The sequence below is a fragment of the Xenopus tropicalis genome, chromosome 2 (genome assembly GCF_000004195.4).
Source record: "Xenopus tropicalis strain Nigerian chromosome 2, UCB_Xtro_10.0, whole genome shotgun sequence".
In the NCBI taxonomy this organism is placed as follows: Eukaryota; Metazoa; Chordata; class Amphibia; order Anura; family Pipidae; genus Xenopus; species Xenopus tropicalis.
This window is the reverse complement of record NC_030678.2, coordinates 69,702,352-69,729,079: the sequence shown is the minus strand read 5'-3', so window position 1 is coordinate 69,729,079 and position 26,728 is coordinate 69,702,352. Positions and strand designations below refer to the sequence as shown.

At 38.5% G+C, this 26,728-nt stretch overlaps 1 protein-coding gene across 1 annotated transcript in view; it reads left to right on the top strand.

Annotated features, from left to right (window-relative positions):
- Positions 1–26,728, top strand: part of tulp1 (TUB like protein 1) — a 115,301-nt gene that overhangs the window by 3,758 nt on the left and 84,815 nt on the right. The window contains 2 exon segments of the mRNA NM_001016482.2: positions 24,683–24,794; positions 25,291–25,485. Of these exon segments, the coding sequence (NP_001016482.1) occupies positions 24,683–24,794; positions 25,291–25,485 (307 nt within the window).

The window sequence follows — 26,728 nt, the reverse complement described above, 5'->3', positions numbered from 1 at the left end:
CTAGGTGGATGTATTGAGTATGTAGAAGAGCAGATTAGAAGATGACTGTGAATGTGTTAGATATATTTTGAACAATATAGTATCTAGGTGAAAAATCCAACAAGCTTCATTTTTAAGTAATTTTTCAAATACATTCCCACCTCTGTTACCTACTCTGACTCTTTCTATACCCGTCACTGCAAAAATTCCAAAGACCTATCAATACAATCTGAAAAATATCTAGCAACAGTAGTTTCAGACTTAGGGGCCGATTCACTAAAGGTCGATAACACTTATCGCATGCTTTTTTGCGTTAAAAAGCATGCGATAATTAAGTCCCGATTCATCAAAGTCATTTTGCATGCGTTAAGACGCATATCGCATGCGCAAAAAAATGACATGCATTATTTGCCTCGCATTGCGTTAATTCTCGCATAGAAATAATACTAACGCATGATTCACAAACATATATGAAACGTTAAATGCGCTAAATATCGCATTAATTAGCATATGCGAATATTAACACCTACTTGGGGCAGGCGGTACTTAAAGAAAATTGCGGGTTATGAGCTTTTGGCAACACAACATGGACTTTGCAGTGGGATTTTTTCAAGTATGTGTTGGCCCTAGAGTGATGCATCCTCCAGTTTTCAGGGAAATGGTAATTTTCAGAACAGTAGTTTTCCAAAAGTAAAACGTGCGTAAAACCATGTGCTAATATAGCGGCAGCGAAATATATCACGCACAGTGTGAATTAACGCATGCGGCGGGAATTAACGCAAGAAAATCGCTCATTGCGAGTTAAATAACACAAAGAACATTGCGTCTTAATTTTGACGCCTGTCCTTTTAGTGAATCAAGCGTTAAGTCACAAAAAATAAGAAGCAATAACATTTTTAGCTCATGCTATAAATAGCACTCGTTTTATCACCTTTTAGTAAAATCGGCCCCTTAATGTTTTTGATACTAAGCACATGCTCTTGTATCCTTTCCTTCAAAGGATGACTTGTTAGACCAACATACTGTTAAAGGCATTTTTTACATGTGATTAAATATATCACATTTTTTTAATTGCAATTAATGTATTATTTAATGGCATACATTTTACGAGAAACTGAAGATGTAAATGTTTTTGTAACCGATATAAAATTACAAGTGATACATCTAGTTGAACCACATTTAAACATGCCTTTTACTGTCAATCATGTATAATTTTGCATTATATTACTAGGTGAAAGAGTATCTCTAAGGTTTTTAGAGCATCTGCTTACAAAAGTACACTTTCTACCTATTTAAAATGAGGTCAGTACAAAGAATAGCTGTATTTTATTTAATTTGCTTAATTTTATTAAACTGTGAACTAAAAGGCAAAATGCAGAATGTGGCCTCAGATCTATCTTTCCATTTTTTTGAGGCCACTATATCCATATTAGAGGACAAGGGGCTTCTAACAGAAGAATCAAGCTCATCACTGACACTATATTTCCTGAATAAAAACTCTCTAGGAAGTTTAAAATATTCAAGTCAGATTTGTCTTAACCTTAGAAATTGACTATATGGTATTCTTTTAATTAGATGTTGTGGATAAGGAGACTGAGCATCCAATATGGTATTGCCAGTACATTCATTTCTGTACAAAGTAGCAGCAATCTTCATATCATATGATTTTAAGGTTATATCCAAAAAAATTAATAGAACACTCTTGAAAAACATGTGAATTTCAAATTAAGGTGATTGTGATTAATGTACTGTACAAATTATTCAAAGCGAACATTAGTGTCTGCCAGAAGAATATCATCGATAAACCGACCATAGTAAATAGTGCTTTCTTTAAATGGATTAGCATTATTAAAAATGTTTTTATCCTCCCACCAGCCTAGATAGGTTTGCAAAAGATAGGGCAAATTTAGCACCCATGGCAGTGCCACAAACTTGAACATAAAATTTCTGGTCAAATAAGAAATAGTTATGTGTTAATAAAAAAAATTGCTTTTAGAATTAAATTAATCATATTATTATCATATGTGCTATAACAACATAAGTGATATTTTATAGCTTATAAACCCAATTAATGCGGAATACAACAGTAAAGTGAACTAACATCTGAAGCCCATTTATATGGATTTTGCCACTCAAAGTTTTTGAACACTTGAAATACATGGCCACTATCTTTTAGGTAGCTCGGTAATTTAAGTACTAAAGGTTGAAGATTGAAGAGTCAATGAGTTCACACAATTTCTCCCCAGAGACACTATACCTGCCACAACAGGGTGCCCAGGAGGAGGTTGTTGAATATGAATCTTAAGAAGATGAAAAATAGGGTTTTCTTTTCTGCAATTATACCATTTTGAACAGCCTCATTAATAAATTCAAATAGAATATTTTGAAAATCACTTGTGGGATTGTGGGAGAGTAATTTATAAGATTCAGTGTCAGAAAGTTAATTCAGAGCCTCTATAAAATATGCCTGTTCATCTAACATCACAATTTGGCCTCCCTTATCTGCTTTTCTAATGACTATATCCTTATTATCTTTAAAAGATTTTAACGTTTTCCTTTCTCTTTGATTCAAATTAGACTTATTAGACTTTTTGTATTTTGTCTCATTATACAAAGTTGTTAATACTGTCTCAACTTGTTTTTGAAACATTAGTACAGCATTATCCCTTAAATGTACTGGGTAGAAATTTGAAGAGTTAACAAGTGTTTTAACCTGGGAAAGAGGTAAGATCGCAGTGACTTTTCCTGCATCAAACATGGTTTCTCCATGTAATTCTTCTAGTTCCAAGGCAGAACAGACCTCCTTAAATGTGCTAAATTTAGATTGAAAAAAGTCATGCACTTTTCTCTATTTACATGAAAGGGCAGATTTTATATTCCTGTCGCAAAATGTTTTTTTAAAAGTAGCTTTCTCACAAAATGGTTGAAATCTACACTTGTGTCAAATAGATTGGAATTACTCATAGGGGAGAAGGATAGTCTTTTTCGGAGTAAACTAAACTCCTCAGCAGACAAAGTCTATCTTGTTAAATTTCGAATTTCCTCCTCCTTTGATCCCTCAGGGTGTAGGTGGCTAAAGTTCTTGTTTCTTTGTCCTTTTCTGATTTGTTCGAAACCAACTTTCCCCTTTTCCGCCATCTTGAATTCCATTCAAAATTTTCGATTTTTGATTTCTACTATTGCCAGAAAACACTTCTAGAACTTTGGATTCCTAAGTTTCCCGAGGAGAGAAAAATGAGGAGGAGCAGAGCCACCCAATTCTTGCTCAAACATACTATTAAAGTCAGTTTCAGAAAAACTGACATGTTTAGACTTTAAAATAGATTTGTAAGAATTCTTATTGAATCTAGATACCCTTATTTTTATACTTTTTACATATTCTGACCAATTCTAGACTTTATTGCATTCATAATCAATTTTATCACGTTTAAATTGAACAGACTTCCTATCCATTATGTCCTTCTCTATTAGGTACACACATTTTTTTTTCGATTTTCAGACAGCCTGGTATATTCAGAGTGCTCACTCAATGATTCATTATCCTTTTTAAAACACCAATATCTTTCTTAAGATTTTCATATAATGTGTTTCTTTTTTAATAAGCAAATTCCACATCGTTAGTAAGTGAGGTTGGAAACTTTTTTGTAATTCTTAAACCTCTAGGTACCATTTTTAAAGATATAAATTTCTCAAAAGTTCCAATTTTTCCAATTTTGTTTTCTAACCATTGCTCTCTACTAGATAGAGAAGGCTCCATAATGGAAGTTTTCGTGAAAATCAGTAAAAATTCTATAGAACAGTATAAACTGCACCACAATGAATCATAAATGCAGAGTCTGATAAGAGAAAGCATTTCAGATGGTTCATTAAATATATCAATTAATTGAGAAGAGACATATGTAAATTAATCCAATATAACAAATCATTAATTGTCCAATTAATTGTGATATTGCCCATACTAATCAAACGTGTGCAATAAAGTAATTGAAATAGATGAAATAAATAGAAGCTTGAGTTAATTACTTTTAGGCCATCAAAAAAAAAACAACCTTACAAAAAAATTCATGATTATCAACTGCCATAGTAAATCATTGAATTCATTAAACTAAATTAGGTTGAAACTCATATGTAAGTAAAGTATAAGTAAATACAGACCAATTACTAGGTCATATAGTAAATCAAATCATTAAATTAATTGATTTGATTAACTAAATTAGAATTCATGTTCATGTGAGCGAGATCAGACATACAGACAGTTCTTTGGCATCAATAGAGTCTATTTATTACGTACAGTTACAGACTCTGTTGTCAAACAGAAGCATAAATAAAATGAAACAAAATAAAACCCTTGCCATGCTTGGGCTCTACTACATAGCGTGCTTTCCCTCTCACCTTCCGAGAGTCCTTTTTTGTTTGGCAAAAAAAACAGCAGCATTCCAAGCTGTTCGACACAGAACTTGCCTCTCTCAAGCCTCGGTTCTAAGTCAGTCTGAGCCACTCACTCTCTGAGGCTGCTAGCTAGCCTGCTAATTATTCCCCCCGGTAAGAATTTCTTGGGGAATTAACCCACTCAGGCCGCTATACATAAGGGAGATGAACCTAGGGGAAATATATCTCCCTTCAAACCCTTCTCCCGTTACCAGTTCACAATGTGTAAATATATATAAATAAAAATTAATTAATAAACCATAAACATAAATTAAATTAGAAATTATGTATACATAAACACAAATTAATTAATTAGCAGATGTATACCAAGGACAAGTCTCAACAGTTAAAAGGTGCACTGTATGTATACACAGCCACAAATTAAGCACATCCAATAATACATAGGTATAAGCACAGCCACAACTTGAACAAATACAATAATATATAAAGTGCCCAATAATATGTATATGTGTAAGTGCTTTTGCAGTTAAATATAAAAAACAAAAGCACTAACCCCTAACAGTTGGGACCCAGGTGTATAACCCTGGTTCAGACACTTAAGGTAGCACAGCAGTGTGCTTAACTAATTGACTAATGAAACCAAAGGTGTAAGGCATCTAAGATGAAAATCTCACCAAAGTTAACAGGGAGACTTGGATGTAATAAACCCCGAGTCTAGCGCATATGTTGTGGAAACACAATCCGTTCTTTCTACACACAATAGTTTTTCTTATATATCACAGCTCAACCTCACCTGTTGGGATGAAAAGACCCCGGTGTATAAACCCCGAGTCTGGCATTGTTTTCTTAAGGAAAAAAGTTAGCATTAATTTTGATCAAAGTAATAAAAAACCAAGACAGAGCCACTCCAGTAAAAGCTGCTTTAAGCACTCACCAAGATGCTTCTCAGACCCGGGTGTGAAAAGCCACTAGCTGTGCTGTGCTCAAAACAGTGGAAAGAAACAAATGTGGTCAAGAAAAGACTCCCTTGAATTAGTGGGTCTCTGGTCTCTGTTATACCAATCACTTGTATGTATGTATGTATGTATATCTTTATTTATAAAGAGCTACTTATGTATGTAGCGCTGTACAGTAGAATACATTAATACAAACAGGGGGTTATTAAAATAGATAAATACAAAGTATAACAATAAATACAGATAAATACAGTTGCAACAAGTCAAAGACACAAGAGGATGGAGGTCCCTGCCCCATAGGGCTTACAATCTATATGTATGAAGTAGGCAAATATAAGCGCTGTAGGTCACAGTGGGTGACATACCATGTAGGTGATAATTCCCAGATCAGGTGCTGGGTGAGTGCTCCAAAAGGTAGTCTTTAAGTTTAGTTTTAAAAAGACTGAGGGAGGATTCTCTCCAGAGGAAATCAGGGAGGACATTCCAAATGTAAGGGGCAGCAAGGCAGAAAGGTTTAAGGCAGGAAACAGCAGTAGTAGTGGGGGGCGCAACCAAACGATTGCTCTGCGAGGAACAAAAGAGATGGCCAGGAATGTGCGGAGGCACAAGGGAAGAGATGTAGTTAGGAGCAGAGGAATGGAGGGCTTTGAGGGTTAGGAGAAGGAGTTTGCAAAATATTATTTGTTTAATAAGAAGCCACGATAAGGACTTCAACAGGGGAAGGGCCTGAACTCTCCTGGATGAGACGAGGAGAATTCTGGCAGCAGTATTTAATATAGACTGTAGGGGGGAAAGATGGGAATTAGGGAGGCCGGTTAGTAGTAGGTTACAGTAGTCAAGTCGGGATAGGATGAGAGCATGCATGAGCAGCCTAGCTGTTGCAGTAGAAAGAAAGGGACGGATTTTGGCAATATTGCGCAAGAAACAGTGACAGTGGTGTTAATATGGTCAGAGAAGGAGAGACAGGAGTCAAGGATCACCCCCAAACAACACGCCGAATTGACCGGGTTGATAAGGGTACCTTCAATAGAGATAGAAAAGGGACCAGGCTTAGGCGGAAAGATCATTAGTTCCATTTTTGTTAGGTTCAGTTTGAGGTGGCGGTTCATCCAATTGGAGATGGCCAGGAGGCAGTTAGAGATTTGAGTCTCAGTTTCAACTGTTAATGAAGGGGTCGAAAAGTAAATTTGGATATCATCAGCATACAGATGGTATTTAAAGCCAAACGAATGGATAAGATCTCCTAAAGATAGCGTGTAAAGGGAGAAAAACAATGGCCCAAGTACAGAGTCTTGAGGTACCCCCACATTAAGAGGAACTGGAGATGAGGTTTTGTTAGCACAGGAAACAGTGAATGAACAGTTAGAGAGGTAAGAAGTGATCCAGGATGCAGCCTGACTACGGATACCAATCGAATGCAGAATTTTCATCAGGAGGGAGTGGTCGACCTTATCAAACGCAGCCGATAGATCTAGGAGGATTAGTATAGAAAAGTGACCTTTGGCTTTGGCCACCTGAAGATCATTCGTAACTCTGCACAAGGCCATCTCAGTAGAGTGTGCAGGCCAAAAGCCAGATTGCAGCGGGTCCAATAAATTATGGGCATTAAGACAGTCAATCAGTTCAAAAGAACAAAATGTAAGGAAGGAACAAAAGTCCCCTACACACTAGGACTATACTTTTTAAATACATCAAGTTCTAACAGTTACTTTATTCCTCTTTATTCCTTCTCTATATAATATATATTATTGGAATGCAACAAATCCAGGATTTGGTTTGGGATTTGGATTTTCAGCTGAAGCCATGTGTCTGGCTGAATCGAATCCTTAAAATCACGTGACTTTTTGTCACATAAACACGAAAGTTGAAAATGTTTCACCATGCATTCTCTTTATTCCTTCCGTGCCCCTATTTCCATATGCAAACTTGGTTCGGTGGTCTGCCAGATGTTTCACAAAGGATTTGGGGTTCGACTGAATTAGTGGATTCAGTGCATCCCTATTATATTATATATAATTTAGAACAACAGTATTACACTAGTTCTTGTTTCGCTTAATAAATTCCTTGACCTCTCCCTTTTGGTGAACCGAAAGGGTCTCTGATATCTTCACCTCTCCCCCTCTTTCTCCACCTTAAAGTAGGGCCTGCAATGCAGTTAAAACCTACATGTCTTTCTATGGCTTTAGCAGGTTAAAATTGTGTATTTGTTCAGGTTTTCTTCTAATTGACTACTTTATAATTAATCTCTCCAATACATTCAATTATAACCTATTAAGTTACTTTATCTATCTCCACCAAACCTTTATTGTACTGATCATATAACAATTTTAATGAGCAAAAGCATGTGGATGACTGTGGCACTTCTTTTATTGCAAATATTTTAAAAGGAAATATAAAGGCCCAGAGTTTAAATCCTTATCAATGACTCAATGGAGCATGGTCTTTAAGATATATTCAATCTTTCCACATGGCCATCTGTCTGTGGATTATACACATATGTTTTGAGAATCTTTATTTTCAACAGCTTCCACAACTATTTTGTAACTCAAAACATAAATGGTGCCTCTTCATCTGTCAGAGTTTCCATTAGGAAACTGTACTTTTGCTGTCTGTCGCCATTACATTAACATTTATTTATAAAGCGCCAACATATTCTGCAGCGCTGTACAATACTGTGTAAAAAAAAATGGGTGTGGTAATTGGGGCGTGGCCACAAAAGTGGGCATGATCAAAAAAATTTGCTGTGCTGCGCGCGCCAAGTCTTTTTGTCCCTCTTTTTTTTTTTTCAAATGTTGGGAGGTATGGTTTTGTGTGTGTAATGGCTGAATCTGTACAGGCATAGTTTACCCACAGATTCATGTCCCTTAGTGATCAGTGCAGTTTCAAGTTGCCCAGAATGGATTTTGTAATGCATTTAACCCTTCATTCTGGCACCAATGGGGATGAAGCACAACCTCCCCCAAGATAGCTCCTTCCCTGTTTTGCTTGTACGCCTACAATTAAAGAGTTTTGGTATAATGTGCCTTTGTATGAGTAAGTAGTGGTATAAAAATCTTCTCAGTCCTTCCAATCCCAATCCATGCGTTTTCAAAACGCATCAGTTAATAGAGCTTCTCCAGCAGAAAACTTCATTGAAATTCATTATTCAAGAACAGATGTTTTATATTTAATTTTGAAATTTCACATGGGGCTAGCCATGTTCATCATTTCACAGGGTGCCACAACCATGTGACCTTTACTCTGATAAACTTCAGTTACACTTTACTGCTGACCCGCAAGTTGCAGTAATATCTACCCCCCACCCAGTAGCTGATCAGCAGAACAATGGGAACGAAGCAAGATAGCAGCTCCCAGTAGATATCTCACTCAAGTGTAAGAAATCCAAGTCCAGCTTGTGATTCCTCCAGTTACATAGGAGTAGGAGAAATAATAGGTTACCTGACAGCAGTTTTAATGTGTAGCACTGGCTCTTTCTCAAAGCTCAGACTCTGGCACAATGCACTAAGATGCCTACACACCAATATTATAACTTGAAAAAAATAAATTTGTTAGTTTAAGAATGCAATTTTAAATGCTTGAGTGAATTATTTGTTATGTAAACAGTGTAATTTAGAAATAAAATGTATACCATAAAAATCACAACAGCATCCCTTTTAGCAAATGTTCTATTAGGTAAAGTTTACTAGTTATGCTAGCATGCTTTTGATATTGGTCTAAAACCCCTCACTGAAAATAACTAAATGGTGTTTGAAGTTTGACCTTTCCAAATGACCCCAGTGTGTAAGGGTTAATCTCTTTAACTCTGTCTGTGCTTCTCTGCACTGTATCTAAGCAGTCACGAACCGGTTCGATTTAATCTGTGCGTCGGTGAAACATCTGATATCGTCTGCGCATGTGCGCTGATCAGGGAACTTGTACAAACGATACAACCAGTATGTGTATTGCAAACAAGTTCACATTTATTTTGTTTTGTTATTACTTTTATAGTTGATAGGTAAACACATCCCATTATGCTTACGTAGCATGGGTGGGCACATATGCCTTACAGTTACAAAAAAAAAAAAAAAAAAGGGGGATTGTATTGGTTTTGGGAACAAAAATATTGAATGCAGTTTTGTGGCTTATTAACATAATAACCTCAATCTCTATTCCCCCTTTCCTCTATTTTGGAATGGGACATTGGACTGTTACCAATAGGCATTGTCAGTGTCCCGTTTCTCTTTCTTTGTACTCTCAAACAACATGCTGCTTCTTTCTCTAACACTTTCTTATCCTTCTTATAAAAATAGCAGTGAGGCTAGGCCATTCAGAAATTAACTAAAACAAGTTTATAACTTTAATTGTGCCATATGTCCTCTAATATTCTCTGAAACCTTTTGTTTATAGGCTAAGGCAACTACCATAGACTATCAGTCCATAATCTTTCCATTTCTACATGCATTGACCCTGACACATACATACAAGATAGATAAAGCAGGCACCAGGATTTTTTTAGGATCTGGAGCATTTATTAAAATGTTCCTAAAATCTGAAGGAGTTAGGGGTTTCATAATTAATTGAGCTCCTACAGTGAGAAAGGGCATAGCTTTGTTAGGCTGTGTATTAAAAGGAGTTGTACTAGAACTATGTAACCCCATTTTTCTATCTAATTGCTATCTCTTGGGCTAGTAAGATGTTTGTAAACACACAGAAAAGCTCTTTTAGGCAGAGCCCTCTTCACCTCTTGTATCGGTTATTGATTGCTTTATAAATAAATGTTAACAAGAATAATAATAATATAAAAGGATATAAGTTATCATTGGACGGATGCAAGTGTTCCTTCCAGGGCTGGGGTCTTTTTGTAGTGGGAGGTGTAGTTCCAAACAAATTTCTTTAGCATTACTTAGTCCTCGGGCTGCAGTTCCCTCAGTGAAGGTGGGATCTGTTACAAAAGAGAACACCTGGCCATGCACTTTAGTTAGTTCATAAGTTAATTGAGATACAAAATTATTTTTTTATTATATTAGACAAGTACAATAATCATTGGGAAACAAACAATCCCAAACGGGATTAATAAGGTACATAAGTAGATCAATACAATGAGCAATTCAAACAATTTTACAAGTGACTATGGATGAAAAGGTAATGGCAGAAAAACATGGATTATTGTGATACAATTGGATAAGATTAATACTACATTAAACAATTCTTTTTGATACAATGAAACAGGCTAGTAGAGTTTGGAAATATTCATGGAACTATGGATAGTAAAGAAATGAGTCCAAATGAGAACTATCATTGGGAGAAAGGGTATGCCTGAGGAATCTCCATTTAGATAAGAATCTTGTGCGGTTTTTTTTTATTACTAAATTTGAAAGCAATGGCTTCATTTGTACAGAGAATTTGTAACTCCGAAATGACCTCCAATAATAATGGGGAGTTTGGATCGATCCACTTTTTGAAAATAATCCTCTTTGCTGCTGCCAAAATAAGGTTCAGGTAATTTATGGAGTAGGAAATGTTCCCAAATTTAGGCTGAATTAGGCGAGTCACTTGTCTCGCCTGAAAAATTTTCACATTGTCACATGTCTTCTGAAAAATTTAATAAAGCAGATTTTGGAGTCAGATTATGTTTAAAGTCCAATGTAGATTTTAAATGGCTCTCAATGACTTGCCAAAAACTTTTAATATGAGGGCAATCCCAAAGTAGATGAATAATGTTTGGAAGCGGTGTATTACATTTGGGACAATTTTTTTTTAAGGAATTTTTTTTTTTTTTTTTTTTGCAATCAAAGTTAAAACCTTTATAGGCTAGATAGATTAGTCTAAAGTTTTGCTCCCTCCAGATTTCTTTATGGATGAGTTTATCAAAACGCTTTATGCAATTTGTTATGTTTCTGGGGAAATTTCTGTATGTAGATAGATGGACCATTTTTTAGAGATACAAAATTAGTTAAAGTATAGTAGAGTGTAATTGTAACTGTTGTAACTGCGGAATATGTTGGCCCTTTATAAATAAATGTTAATAATAATAATAATAGTAACACCTTAATCTGGGAACCGACCCAAACAAAATTTTGAAGAAAGACAGTTTACAATCCCCCCTTGGTCGGTATCTAACACTGAACAGAGCTACAGGCAATTAGTCAGGTAATCGCATCTTGGAATGCTTTTTCTTTATATATATATTTCTTTCTTTCTTTTTTTTATCTGATATTTCTGCCTCTCTCTGGCTGCCACCAGCTCACATACTGAGATCCCTTCACCCACCTTACTATTGGTTTGATCCCTGGAACCCAGCAGAGAGAGATATCCAGGGTCCTAAATTTCTAACTCAGTTTTGCTCATCTTGTTCACACTCTAACATCCCTTCTGTAATACCAAAGAAAAGTTCAAATACACAATTATGACACAACATAGCTCCCCCGCACACTGTACTAGGTTAACCCACCAAAGTTATGGCACTCCACACACACAATCGCAGTGATTATCCCCTTTCCAACATGTACACCTCTCAGCTGGAATGTAACCATTAACCCCTCTTATCCCTGCACATAAGAATCCTCCTGTTACTGAACTTCACGGACACAACCTTAGACTGTTAACAGAAACCAATTATAGGGAGGCAACTGTCCGTGTCAACTGTCCGAATCCTTATATTTGGCTTAAAGACAGACAAAACCTGCAGTCTCACATTGGGCTCAAATTGTTAAAGACATAATCAGTCCTCACGGTATTTATTCCTGTCCGAATTAGTTCAACAAAGCGTGTGGGTGCGCACCGAAAGAATCATACTGACACCAGGTTCAGTATTCCTTGCAAGTTTTATCATGAATGCGTAATGGTAATTTCTTAGCACTTTTATTTCCTTTATTTTCAATTTCGTATAATGAAAATTAATTGCAACAATTCCAAAAAAGCAAACAGGCTGTACTGGGATCAAGGTCCCTACAAAACCTTATTAGCTCATTCAGAGGTATTCCTTAATGTTGTAATAAATTTTAGATGACCAGTTTAAAATATAAGTGTTACGATATTAAAAACATTTACTTCTAAAGAAAATAACAAAGATACAACACAGGCAAACAGTAATTCATCCAACAGTAACTTTGATTTTCTCTCGCGATCAAATCTCAATACCATAAATTTCCAAAATTGAAAATATAAACACATTTGGCAAAGCAAAGTCATTAGGGCTGAACTGAGATCAATACCAGGTGTGCTTATATGAGCAGATACATAAAATACAGTTACAGGTACATATAACAAAGACAGGACAACACAGGAATACACATGCAGAGACGAATCAGTCAGTAAATAATGTTTCCCACACACGTCCTGAGAATCCCTAATTCTCTTTTTATCTCTGTATCTCTGTATCTTGTATCTCTGTATCTCTTTTTATCTCTGTATCTTGTATCTCTGTATCTCTGTATCTCTTTTTATCTCTGTATCTCTGTATCTCTGTTTCTCTATTAGACTGCTAACTGTACCCTTTTTAGATCGGCCTGTAGGGAAGAGCCAGAGGTAAGAGGAAAACCATCAATTAAGATGTAAATTCTACTTACCGCTGGATTCTCCTGCCGATCCCACATTTCTGACACCAAACTGTAAGGGTTAATCTCTTTAACTCTGTCTGTGCTTCTCTGCAATGTATCTAAGCAGTCACGAACCGGTTCGATTTAATCTGTGCGTCGGTGAAACATCTGATATCGTCTGCGCATGTGCGCTGATCAGGGAACTTGTACAAACGATACAACCAGTATGTGTATTGCAAACAAGTTCAAATTTATTTTGTTTTGTTATTACTTTTATAGTTGATAGGTAAACACATCCCATTATGCTTACGTAGTATGGGTGGGCACATATGCCTTACAGTTATTAGCAAATAAGAGAAATTCATTAAAATGGCTACTGAAGCTTATTATGATTTCTTAGCCTTGAAAATTAGCTGAGATACCCAAGGCCAGAGCAACTTGGACAAAGACAAGATAGTGAGGATAATCATAACAACTGAAGTAATACATACACAGGCCTTCATGATTGAAAACAAAATTGTGTAAATTCAGCATTAAGCAATTTAACCTCTATCACAGCATTTAGTAATTTAATCCCTATCACAGTGAAAACACATAGATCTAAAAATATTAATAAATAATAATAAAAAAAATAAAAACAGTACTTTCAATGCCCACTTCCAGGTCATTAATAAACAACTTAAAGGACAATGAAAGGTTAATATAAATAAAAAGTAAGTCTAAAGGCATTCTTTTTAAGTACTTACTGCATATCTAAATTCCCAGATCCCTGCTTGCTTCTCTGAGATATGGTGCTGGCAGCCTACAGCAGTGTGAAGACTCCAGTGACATCACTGAAATCTCTCTGTCCTTCCTATTCTCTGAGCATGTGTGTAACTTGATCCTGTCTCCTGTTCTGAGCTAAACATGCCCACCAGCCAATCAGAAGCGGATCTGGCAGAGGGGGGGAGGGAATGAAACACATATGCAGTATGAAGCAAGGAGGGAAAGGAAGGGAGAATACCTTTTTAGAGATGGCTGCCTGTTCTAGAAAATGTGAAGTAAGTGTGACTGAGTAAATATTTGATTAGGTGAGCCAAAAGTGTGGCGTTTTTAGTAAACAATAGGAGGACGATTGGGCAGTATGCTTTTTAAATTTTGACTTGCATTCTCCTTTAAGAAAAAAAGGACCATGATTCACTAAGAACACTTGTCCAATTAGAAAATGTTCCATTTACCCCACTCTTTGTAATCTATCCTTCAGCCAGTTCTCCAAGTACCAGTATCCAAGTACAAATATTATGCTCCAGGCCAATATTCCTCAATTTTATAAAGTCCAAACAGATGACATCCACTGCTATCACAAGGTTCCTGCTCACTTCCTCATAAAAGGCAAATTAGTCTGGCAAGATCTGTTACACATAAAACCATGCTGGCACAAACTCATAGTATTGTGGTATGCAATATATTCAGGTACCCTATCCCTTATTAACCCTTTCAAAAGCTTTCCTAACACTGTCAGACTAACAAACCTATAGTTTTCAGGCTGAGAAAGGGATCCCTTTTTAAATAACTGCACCACTTTAGTGAATTCTCCAACCTCTGGGCACCATGCCAGACCTCAATGAATCCTGGAAAATTTAGTGAAGAGGTTTGGTAATCGCAGAGCTTAGCTCATTTAATACCCTGGGATGAATACCATCTGGTCCTGGGTCTTTGTTTACCTTTACACTTTCAAGCCTCTTTGGAATTTCCTCCTGAGTGACCCATGCATCAGTAGTTATATTACTAGAATTCATTAGCTGGTTCCTCACATTATTCTACTGTTAATTTTTGTCTGGATAAAGACAAATGTGACATATAATTATCACTGTATTTACATATTTAAAATGCAAATATAATGAAAACATAATGCAACTGTTAACAGATTCTTTCTTATTTTTTACTGTGCATGCTATCTCTGTCGTGCTATGGGTAAGTCTTATTTTGATAAATAATACATGCATGTTGCATATGATTCCAACTGTGTGTAGGTCTCAACATTGTTTTCCCAATCACTAATCCGCTTTTTACTGTTACATTTATACTCTATTTATGCAGTATATTTTGTGTAGGTCCCTAAGCTCAGTAACTGACAGCAGCACAGAACATGTGTAGAGCATAAACAGCAGAAAAGAAGATGGGGAGCTACTGGGGGAATCTTTGGGGGCACAAACCTTCCCTTCTAAAGGGCTGTGGTTTCCCTGGGCTAGTACATAACCCCAAAACGTAATGTACAACATTTCTGCCCTACTTCTTTAGTTAGGCTTTAGTTTTCCTTTAATTATATTAGGCCATGAAAATCACTGGTGTAGATGGGTATACATAATCACTCAATCATAGATCTCAGTTAGCTCCAACTTCATGTATGCCTCTGTATATTAGGAGCTGAATGGGTATGCAATAGTGTAAAATCATTTATTAAAGTCACACAAGAAAGTATTGTGCTTACAGAACTTTAAAATCATATGAGTCTATCATGGGTCTGGCTTCTCCTGATCACATGATTTCCCTGCATCCTCATTGCTTCTTTATGTACATTTTTGCTTATTCACAATGCTCCTCAATTTTGTGCACTGTGTATAACAGTTTGTGCATGCACCAAAATTGTAGCAAGCATTTCTAACAACAACCTGCCTCCCCAAACCCTAACATATCTGTCCATAATAGCTTCCGTCCATAGCATTATAAATTGTTTGCATGGCAGGCAGAAGGAGGATCAGCAGGGCAGCCAAAGGGAGGAACAGAAGGGCAGGCAGAGGAAAGACAAGCAGGGCAGGTAGTGGGAGGAGGAGCCGGGTAGTCAGAGAGATGGCGAGATGGGCAAGCTGATCCGATATGTAATGTATGTATGTATAACTTAATTTATAATGTGCCAACGGGTACGCAGCGCTGTACAATCTTACATTATACAAAATTACCCACAGGAGGACAAGTGTTATAATAAATACACTAAATAGGTATAAATACACAGGGAGTAAGAGCCATGTGGTATGAGACACAGTAGAAAGAAGATCCCTGCACCGTAGAGCTTGCAATCTAAGTGGTTGGGTAACATAAAGGCACAAATTGGAAGTTAAGAGTGCACTAGGTATGGGCATTTGCCCTTAAGCGCAGGACTAGGCAAAATAACGTTTTAGTGCTCCAGAAGGTACAGTCTGAGTTTTATCTTAAAGAGAGTGGGTTAGTGTTCCCTAAGGAGGAATTCAGGGATAGAGTTTCAGAGGTAAGGAGCAGCGAGATAGAAAGGTTTAAGACGAGAAATCGCAGTGGGTGTGGATGGTGTAAAAAGACGGAGGCTTTGAGAGAAGTGGAGGAGACGACCAGGAACGTGCAGAGAGATCAGTGAAGAAATGTAGTGAATGTTAACAGAAGGATTTTGTAAGCTATCCTTGCTTATCCTTGCTTGCTTAACAGGCAGCCATGCTAGAGAACTTAAAGGACAAGGAAAGGCTAAGTCACTTGGGGGTGCCAAAATGTTAGGCACCCCCAACTGACTTTAATCGCTTACCTTGTACCCCGGGCTGGTGCCCCTGTTAGGAGAAAACAGCACCGGGTATCCGGGGTACTTGTAGCAATGCGCTTCCTCCTTTCTGCTTCGTTTAGCTGCGACTATACAATAGGCTCATGCGCAGTAGAGTGAAAAGCCGACTTCTCTGTTAAAGTTCGGCTTTTTCACTCTACTGCGCATGCACGCGCACAGAAGCAGGAAGGAGGAAGTGCTGCAGCTACCCCGGGCTTGTGCTGTTCTCTCCGTACAGGGGCACCAGCCCGGGGTAATAGGTAGGCGATTTAAGCCACTTGGGGGTGCCTAACATTTTGGTACCCCCAAGTGACTATGCCTTTCCATGTCCTTTAAGTGAGGCAGAGCAGGTTCCCTCTTAGAAAAGAGCAAGAGGATCCTGGCAGCAGAGTTTAAAATTGATTGCAGGGGAGAGAAGTGGGAGTCTGGGAGGCCGGTTAGTAGGAGATTGCAGTAATCTAAACAGGAAAGGATAAGGGCATGGATTAGTGTTTTAGCTGTTCCTTTTGAAAAAAAGGGGCAGGTTTTGGCAGTATTATTATTATTAAGGCAGCGTGCTGAATTAACAGGGTTAATGGTCATGCCGCCAATATTGATGGTGAAAAGAGGAGAAGGGATAGGTTTGGGCAGGAAGACCATGAGCTCTGTTTTAGCTAGGTTAAGTTTGAGGTAGCGTTGGTTCATCCAGGAGGAGATAGCCAGAAGGCAGTTACCAATCTGAATTTGAACATTAGAGGTTAGTGCAGGGGTGTCTAAATATATCTGGATGTCATCTGCATATAAGTGATATTTAAAAAAGCAGAAATAAGGTCTCCTAAAGAGAGAATGTACAGGGAAAAGAGCAAAGGACCAAGCACAGAGCCCTGAGGCACTCCCACACTAAGTTGAACCGGGGTAGAGGATTTGTTAGCAAGAGCAACAGAGAAGGAGCAGTTAGAAAGATAGGAAGAGAACCAGGATGCAACTTGATCCCGGATACCCAGAAAATAGAGAACTTGGATAAGGACTGAATGGCAGTCTGGAGATCATTTGCCTCTCTACATAAGGCTGTCTCAGTGGAGTGCGCAGGCCGAAAACCAGACTGCATAGGGTCCAGCAGATTATGGGTGCAGAGGAAGTTAGTGACACGAGAAAAGACAAGACGTTCCAGGAGTTTAGAGAGAGGTAGGAGAGAGACCGGACGATAGTTAGATAGGCAGGACGGGTCCAGTGTAGCTTTTTTAAGAATGGGTTTTACACATGCTTGTTTGAATAGAGAGGGAAAAGAACCAGAAGCCAGAGAGGAATTGAATATATGAGTAAGAGCTGGAGTAAGGGCAGGGGCACATAGTTTTAGTAGCGATGAAGGCATAGGATCTAATGAGCAGGTAGTAGGTGGAGAGGAACAGAGAAGCTGAGAAACTTCAGACTTTGTTACAAGATCAAAGGAGCTGAATACGGAAAGAGGAGGTTCTGGAAGGCTGAGATTACTGGTATCTGAAGGTTGGGAAAATTGTTTGCGGACAGAATCGACTTTGCTTTTAAAGAAGTCAGCAAAGCCCTGGGGTGTATGTTCAGATGCAATTGATTCGTTAGGTGAAGGATGAAGTGCGTTAAATATGGAAAATAATCGACATGGGTTTGAGTTATAGTATACTTGCTTGGCCTGGGATAGAGCAGTATTGAGACATACCATAAGAAATTTATAGTGGAGGAAATCCGCTTTTGCACAAGATTTCTTCCAAAAGCGCTTAGCAGATCGTGCACAGGACCGCATCTGAGGGTTAAGCCAAGGACGGGGATTGTGGGCACGACTGCGTTGCGGCTGCAGGGGGGCATGGGTGTTTATTGCAAGTGATAAAATAGAGCTGTAGGTATTTACCAGTAACTCAGGGTCAGAGGAAGCACAGAAGTAGGAGAGGTTAGAGCTAAGAGAGTTAGAGAGAGCAGTTATATCAACCCTTCGAGTGTTGTGAATCAGGGTTTTAGGCTGAGCGTTAGTAGAAGGAAAAGGAAATGCGTGTGAGATAGAAAAAGAGATAAGATGATAATCTAAAAGAGGAAAAGGCTCACTGTTAAATGCAGACAGATCTAGATTTTTGGAAAATATCAGATCTAGAAAATGACTATCCTTATGGGTAGCTGTATTAGTCCACTGCTGGAGATCAAAGGAGGAGGTTACATGGAGAAATCGAGATGGCCAGAACTGAGAGGGGTCATCTATATGGCAATTAAAATCTCCCAAAATAATTGCAGGGGTGTCAGAACATAGAAAAAAAAAGAGAGCCAGGATTCAAACTCAGAGAGGAATATAGCCAAGGTTTTTGTAGAAGGAGGTCTGTAAACAACTGCCACCCGCCCAGAAATAGGGTTGAACAGCTGAACTGCATGCACCTCAAAAGAAGGAAACCTGAAAGTAGGACGTATTGGGATTGGCAATGAGGGGAGAGCAGAACGCCAACCTCTCCCCCACAGCCAGTAATGCAGGGAGTATAAGAGAACGAAAGACCGCCATAAGAGAGAGCTGCCTCAATAACATTATCATTCTGAGAGAGCCAGGTCTCTGTTAAGGCAAACAAGTGAAAGGACATAGAGCAAAACAGATCATGAATAAAACCAGCTTTGTTAGTTACAGAGCGGGTATTAAGAAGAGCACAAGAGAATGGAAGATAAGAAGAGATAGTGGGAATTTGAGTAAGGTTAGACAGGTTAGTAGTATGTGAGGGTTTGACCAGAAGAGAAGCATTGCGTAGGCGATAGCAGATAGGTACAGTGGCTTGCAAAAGTATTCGGCCCCCTTGAACTTTTCCACATTTTGTCACATTACAGCCACAAACATGAATCAATTTTATTGGAATTCCACATGAAAGACCAATACAAAGTGGTGTACACGTGAGAAGAGGAACGAAAATCATACATGATTCCAAACATTTTTTTCAGCCCCCTGAGTCAATACTTTGTAGAACCACCTTTTGCTGCAATTACAGCTGCCAGTCTTTTAGGGTATGTCTCTACCAGCTTTGCACATCTAGAGACTGAAATCCTTGCCCATTCTTCTTTGCAAAACAGCTCCAGCTCAGTCAGATTAGATGGACAGCGTTTAGAACTGGACTTTGACTGGGCCATTCTAACACATGGATATGTTTTGTTTTAAACCATTCCATTGTTGCCCTGGCTTTATGTTTAGGGTCGTTGTCCTGCTGGAAGGTGAACCTCCGCCCCAGTCTCAAGTCTTTTGCAGACTCCAAGAGGTTTTCTTCCAAGATTGCCCTGTATTTGGCTCCATCCATCTTCCCATCAACTCTGACCTGTCCCTGCTGAAGAGAAGCACCCCCAGAGCATGATGCTGCCACCACCATATTTGACAGTGTGGATAGTGTGTTCAGAGTGATGTGCAGTGTTAGTTTTCCGCCACACATAGCGTTTTGCATTTTGGCCAAAAAGTTCCATTTTGGTCTCATCTGACCAGAGCACCTTCTTCCACATGTTTGCTGTGTCCCCCACATGGCTTGTGGCAAACTGCAAACGGGACTTCTTATGGTTTTCTATTAACAATGGCTTTCTTCTTGCCACTCTTCCATAAAGGCCAACTTTGTGCAGTGCACGACTAATTGTTGTCCTATGGACAGATTCCCCCACCTGAGCTGTAGATCTCTGCAGCTCGGCCAGAGTCACCATGGGCCTCTTGGCTGCATTTCTGATCAGTGCTCTCCTTGTTTGGCCTGTGAGTTTAGGTGGACGGCCTTGTCTTGGTAGGTTTACAGTTGTGCCATACTCCTTCCATTTCTGAATGATCGCTTGAACAGTGCTCCGTGGGATGTTCAAGGCTTTGGAAATCTTTTTGTAGCCTAAGCCTGCTTTAAATAACTTTATCCCTGACCTGTCTGGTGTGTTCTTTGGACTTCATGGTGTTCTTGCTCCCAATATTCTCTTAGACAACCTCTGAGGCCGTCACAGAGCAGCTGTATTTGTACTGACATTAGATTACAAACAGGTGCACTCTATTTAGTCATTAGCACTCATCAGGCAATGTCTATGGGCAACTGACTGCACTCAGACCAAAGGGGCTGAATAATTACGCACACCCCACTTTGCATTTATTTTTTTGTAAAAAATGTTTGGAATCATGTATGATTTTTGTTCCACTTCTCACGTGTACACCACTTTGTATTGGTCTTTCACGTGGAATTCCAATAAAATTGATTCATGTTTGTGGCTGTAATGTGACAAAATGTGGAAAAGTTCAAGGGGGCCGAATACTTTTGCAAGCCACTGTATATGGCAGAGACCAGGATTTGGAGAGATATCACCTGCGGCAATTAGGAGCAGTAAGGAGAGGGAGAGGAGGTGGGAGAATGATTTGAAATTTGTAAGCTTTTGGGAGGTATTAGTTGGAGGTGCTAGATTTTTCAAGAAGTTAAATAGATTATAAAAGCAGTAGTGTGTTGAATGGAGCAGAGAGGAAGATATTACTATGTAATGAATGTATGGCAGGGTAAAACACTGTCTGCAGAGAAGGACTATGAAAGACTAACCTGGGTGTTAAAATTAGAAAAAAAATATACATACATATGTATGCTCAGTCCTTCCTTAGTGAACACTGTATAACTACTGAGATGAAAGCCCTAATTTATAACTGCAAGCACACTGGACACCTTGCACTTTTCTACACAGTGAGTTGCACGTAAAACCACACTTCCGTATAGTTGTGATTGGCTCCACTCAGTTCTTCCTGACATCCACTGCTGCACCTATTGACACACCTCGGAGCTATTGACACCTCCTGACAGTAGCGTCATTTGCTGCACACAGTTACAACAAAAAAATAGGGCACACAAATAGGGCCAATATTACCTAATAACCTTTATTCTTCTTTATTCTTTAACCTTAAAATACTTGCTAATTAAAGAGGAAGTTTACCTTTACATTAGCTTTTTTACATTAACTGTGTGTTATACATTACACTATTTTACAGACAGCTTTGCAACTACTCTTTATTTTTTCGTTTGTAAAGATTTTTGAGTCATTACTGACCCCAGGGCCGGATTTCAAAACCGCCCGCCCAGAGGCCGCCCCCGGTCGCTCGCCCCCCCCCCGAGTGCGCATGCGTGCGTGACCAGCGATAGTGCGCATGCGTGAACGGGGGGGGGTGCAAGCGGGCATGCGCCGTGGGCCAACTTGCATACGGAGCAATGGGGAGAAGTCCCCATTGCTCCGTATGGGAGCACACATTTCAAGATTTTTGTGTGGCGGGCGGCATGCCGCCCCCAGATTTCTGCCGCCCTAGGCCCGGGCCTTTGTGGCCTCTCCACAAATCCGGGCCTGACTGACCCTTAAAGCCAAAGGTTGGCTTAAATGTTATTGCTGGTAATTTCTGCCCCTCATGAATTGCTGCTAAACACAGACAGATCTGTATTCATAGGGCAGTTCTGAAAAGTACAGGGCAGGGTGCAATTTTATAAAAACTGCCAGTTTAAATTCTTTTTGCACTTTGAACCCTGCCCTGTACCAAATAATCCTGTAGAAAGTGCTATTATTTAAAAGTCATAATGATACTTGTATTAACTTAAGCATTATTTCATAAAGTGTACAACATATGAGTATAGTAAGCAGTTGTTTCAGTGCTTGTGTAAAAATAGTTTAAAACCCAATATATTTTAGTTTAAATAAAATATAGAAAATGAAATCATTTTACATCTATTTCAAAAGTCATAAACCCTACTGCCTAAGCTTTACAGAGATGTATAATTGGATTGACAGCAAAATGTAATAAAACTGAAGTCAAATGAAATTTAGATGCTGTAATCACCAGTAGGCTGAGGTCTCTCTATTAAGCACTTATGCGACTGCCTCTATATCTGCCCATAACAGAATCAGGTATAAAAATGTGTTAGAAATATGTTACATCTGCACGCACTTCTGTTCCAATCATTATTAATAAGGGGATCTCTAACATAAACAGTTTATTATCATAAAAGAATTTATACTAAGTGCATTTAAATATACATTAATTAGAAATTTCAGTGGTTTTAAAGTTATTTGTATTTTTATATTTTTGTACTACTGGTTCTGACTTGATTAAAAGTTCTAGAGGAAAACTCACTTCTGATACCTTGTTTCAGGAGTCAGAACTAAAAGAATAGAGAATATAAACAGCCAGAAGACTAAAATGTGTAAAAAAAACCAAAAAAACTGTATTTACTTGAAATTAAATTTACAAATAATTTAAATTTTTTTAATGTATACTGGAAAAGTTGCTTAGAATAACATTTTCTTTTATTATGCAAAAAAAACAAAAAAAAACTTTTTTTGCAACCACAAATAGTTCCGGTTAGTATAAATGCTGACACTGAATATCATTTTAAACTACAGCAATTCATTTACATAGTTACATAGTTACACAGGGTTGAAAAAAGACCAGTGTCCATCAAGTTCAACCCATCCAAGTAAACCCAGCACACCTAACCCACACCTAACAATCTATACACTCACGTACATAAACTATAAATACAACCACTAGTACTAACTGTAGATATTAGTATCACAATAGCCTTGGATATTCTGATTGTTCAAGAACTCATCTAGGCCCCTCTTAAAGGCATTAACAGAATCTGCCATTACCACATCTCTAGGAAGGGCATTCCACAACCTCACTGCCCTCACCGTGAAAAACCACCTACGCTGCTTCAAATGGAAGCTCCGTTCCTCTAATCTAAAGGGGTGACCTCTGGTGCGTTGATTGTTTTTATGGGAAAAAAGAACATCCCCCATCTGCCTATAATCCCCTCTAATGTACTTGTACAGAGTAATCATGTCCCCTCGCAAGCGCCTCTTTTCCAGAGAAAACAACCTCAACCTCGACAGTCTCACCTCATAGTTTAAATCTTCCATCCCCTTAACCAGTTTAGTTGCACGTCTCTGCACTCTCTCCAGCTCATTAATATCCTTCTTAAGGACTGGAGCCCAAAACTGCACTGCATACTCAAGGTGAGGCCTTACCAGGGACCTATAAAGGGGCAAAATTATGTTCTCATCCCTTGAGTCAATGCCCTTTTTTATACAAGACAGCACTTTATTTGCTTTAGTAGCCACAGAATGACACTGCCTGGAATTAGACAACTTGTTATCAACAAAAACCCCTAGATCCTTCTCCATTAAGGATACCCCCAACACACTACCATTCAGTAGATAGTTCGCGTTTATATTATTTCTACCAAAATGCATAACTTTGCACTTATCAACATTGAACCTCATTTTCCAGTTTGCTGCCCAGTTTTCCAATTTTGTCAAATCGCTCTGCAAGTGGCAGCATCCTGCATGGAACTTATAGGTTTGCTCAATTTTGTGTCATCAGCAAAAATAGAAACAGTACTCTGTATGCCTCCCTCCAGGTCATTAATAAACAAGTTAAAAAGCAAAGGACCAAGGACTGACCCCTGCGGTACTCCACTAACCACACTGGTCCAATTAGAAAATGTTCCATTTACCACCACTCTTTGTACTCTATCCTTCAGCCAGTTCTCTATCCAATTACAAATATTATGTTCTAGGCCAATATTCCTTAATTTAATCATTAACCTTCTGTGAGGTACTGTATCAAACGCTTTAGCAAAGTCCAAGTACATGACATCAACTGCCATTCCAGCATCGAAGTTCCTACTCACCTCCTCATAAAAGGCGACTAAATTAGTCTGGCAAGATCTGTTATGCATAAAACCATGCAATACTATTGTGAACTGCAATGTATTCAAGTACCCTATCCCTTATTACCCCTTCCAAAAGTTTTCATACTACTGATGTCAGAGTAACAGGCCTATAGTTTTCAGGCTGAGAACGGGATCCCTTTTTAAATAACGGCACCACATTAGCAATCCGCCAGTCTCTCGGCACCATGCCAGACCTCAATGAATCCTGAAAAATTAAGTGAAGAGGTTTGGCAATCACAGCGCTCAGCTCATTTAATACCCTAGGATGAATCCCATCCGGTCCTGGACCTTTGTTTACCTTTACATGTTCAAGTCTCTTTTGAATTTCCTCCCGAGTGACCCATGCGTCAGTAGCTAAATTACTAGAACTGGGCATATTAAAAGGGAAGCCTTCATTAGCTGGCTCCTCAGATTTATATCTATTAGGTTTGAATTACAAAGTGTTAACTATTCTTATGGCACCGAAACATTTTAATATCTATTGCTATTTAGAATAGTTTGCTTTTGACTGTACATTGTTGCTTAAATCTTTTCTGAAGTAACTGAATAACTATTAGTTTGCCTTGTCTTGAATATCTTTTTTAATTCCTCCAGCTACTACTGCTCTATTAACAGAAGATAAAGAAGAAATCAGAAGGCCAAGAACCAATTACGCAGACAGAGAAAGTTAGTAAGAAATCCAAAGGAAAAAAAGGAGAGGATCTAGATTCTGAAGATCAAAATCAGGGTGAGGAAAAGGAAAGGGAACTGGAGATAAGCATTTGAATAAAGCTTAAGAAAAGAAAGTAAGGAATCATATGGAACTGAATCTGTAGATTTTAGAAAAGTAGGAAAAAAATGGTTTTGTGTCTGCTTGTTTGTTTAAGTTACCATATAAACAGATATTTGTGCATTTCAGTGGGCCTTACAAGCTGATCACATTGTATAACACCCCAGACTACATACATTGTCTAATGTAATGCTATCTGCATCCACATGGCGCATCGGATGAAAAATTAAAGAGAAGCTGCATTCATTGAAACATAGGGAAGGTGGCCATACATGTTTATGAACACGTGTATGGTGTCTGCTCACTTAGCCCTTGGGCCAATTGATAGGATGCCAGACAGTATCAGCCACTATATGGCCACCTTAAAGCTAAAGTTTAAGGAAAGGTAAAGTTTCAGGAAAGCTAAATTGTGAAATGATATTCTACTTTCAGGATTAATTTTATGTCTTTACAGCCACAAAAAAGCTTAAAAAGAAAAAGTCAGAGGCCACACAAGATAAAGAAGGTGCACAAAAATCCAAAGAGGCCACTTCTAAATCCAAAGAAGCCACATCTAAATCTAAAGACACATCTAAAGAAACATCTAAGGGGAAGAAGAACATAGGATTATCCCGTTTCAATGCATCCAAAACTTCCAAACAGAGGCTAGGTAAGATTTTAGTGACTTTGGAAATAATACATTTTACACAAGACATCTTAAAATGTAGGGATACCTTAATTGTTATTGAGCAAGTCACTTGCTACTGTTCTAAAGGTGGTAAATGGTCCGAATCTAACCAGTCAACCTGCCCACAGACAGAAAATATGGATAACTGTTATGGGCTATACACACATTTTCTGCTGCTCCTCTTCACTACCTTATCTGCCACATGGAATTTTACATATTCCCAAATGATGAGAACAGGTTTGTGCAATTTATTGGTACATATATGGCTAATTTAACTTTAATATTGTGACTCTGGAGTCCATAGGGTATACACTAACTTGTAAGGGACAGCAGCAAAATGACAAATCACAACATGTAGGGCTTGGCTGCACATAGCCTATGACAATAACCTTTTTGTCAATGTACTGCTCGGCACAGGGCATGACCCAAGCTCTTGATGTTGTCAGTGCATACAATGCAAGCCCTGATGGCATTACACACTCATGTAGTCACAAGTGTCTGGCCTAATACTTGTTGCTTAAAACTGCATATTTGTGAAATGATAAGAGATTTTCTGACTTGTTTACTAAAGGGTTCAAAAAACAGGCTAAATGCACCTTGCTCCCTGTGCTTGTATCCACGACCCGCAAAATGTTGTGCCGAGGTTGACCCGAACCTGTCTGACCAGTGGGTAAACCTGTGGGTTCCAGCATTGGCCTGGCCTGCACATCGCTACTAGAAATAGTCTGTGGTTTAAAGGCATGTGTTAATCTTGTGTATCTATTATATTTTCTTGCAGTTCATTAAATGCACTTCAGCAACCTTTACAGTCCCACTGTCGTAGGACAGATCTCAAACAGGAGACAAGTTACAACCACGTGTCTGCTTTTTTACCTCTTCCCCGCAGCCCCTCTGAGCCACCCCTACAACATCCTGCTGCAAAGAAAATATATATCATACAGAGATGTTAATGTTATAATACATTATTAATAAATAACATATCATGTATTGATCAGGCTCAGGTTGCAGTTCCTCGTAACATTTAGCTTTCCATTTTCCGCCCCCCTCCCTGTACAATCTCAGCCAGCGAGCTCCACTTATATAGGAATCCAGACACAGCAAAAATGAAGAAAGCCTCCATCACCCATCCCTCACCCTGAAACAACATAAAAACTTCATTTATTACTGTGAAAGCAGGCTCCCAACATGCTAGAGAATACAGTAAACTAACTTTCAGTTTCACTCA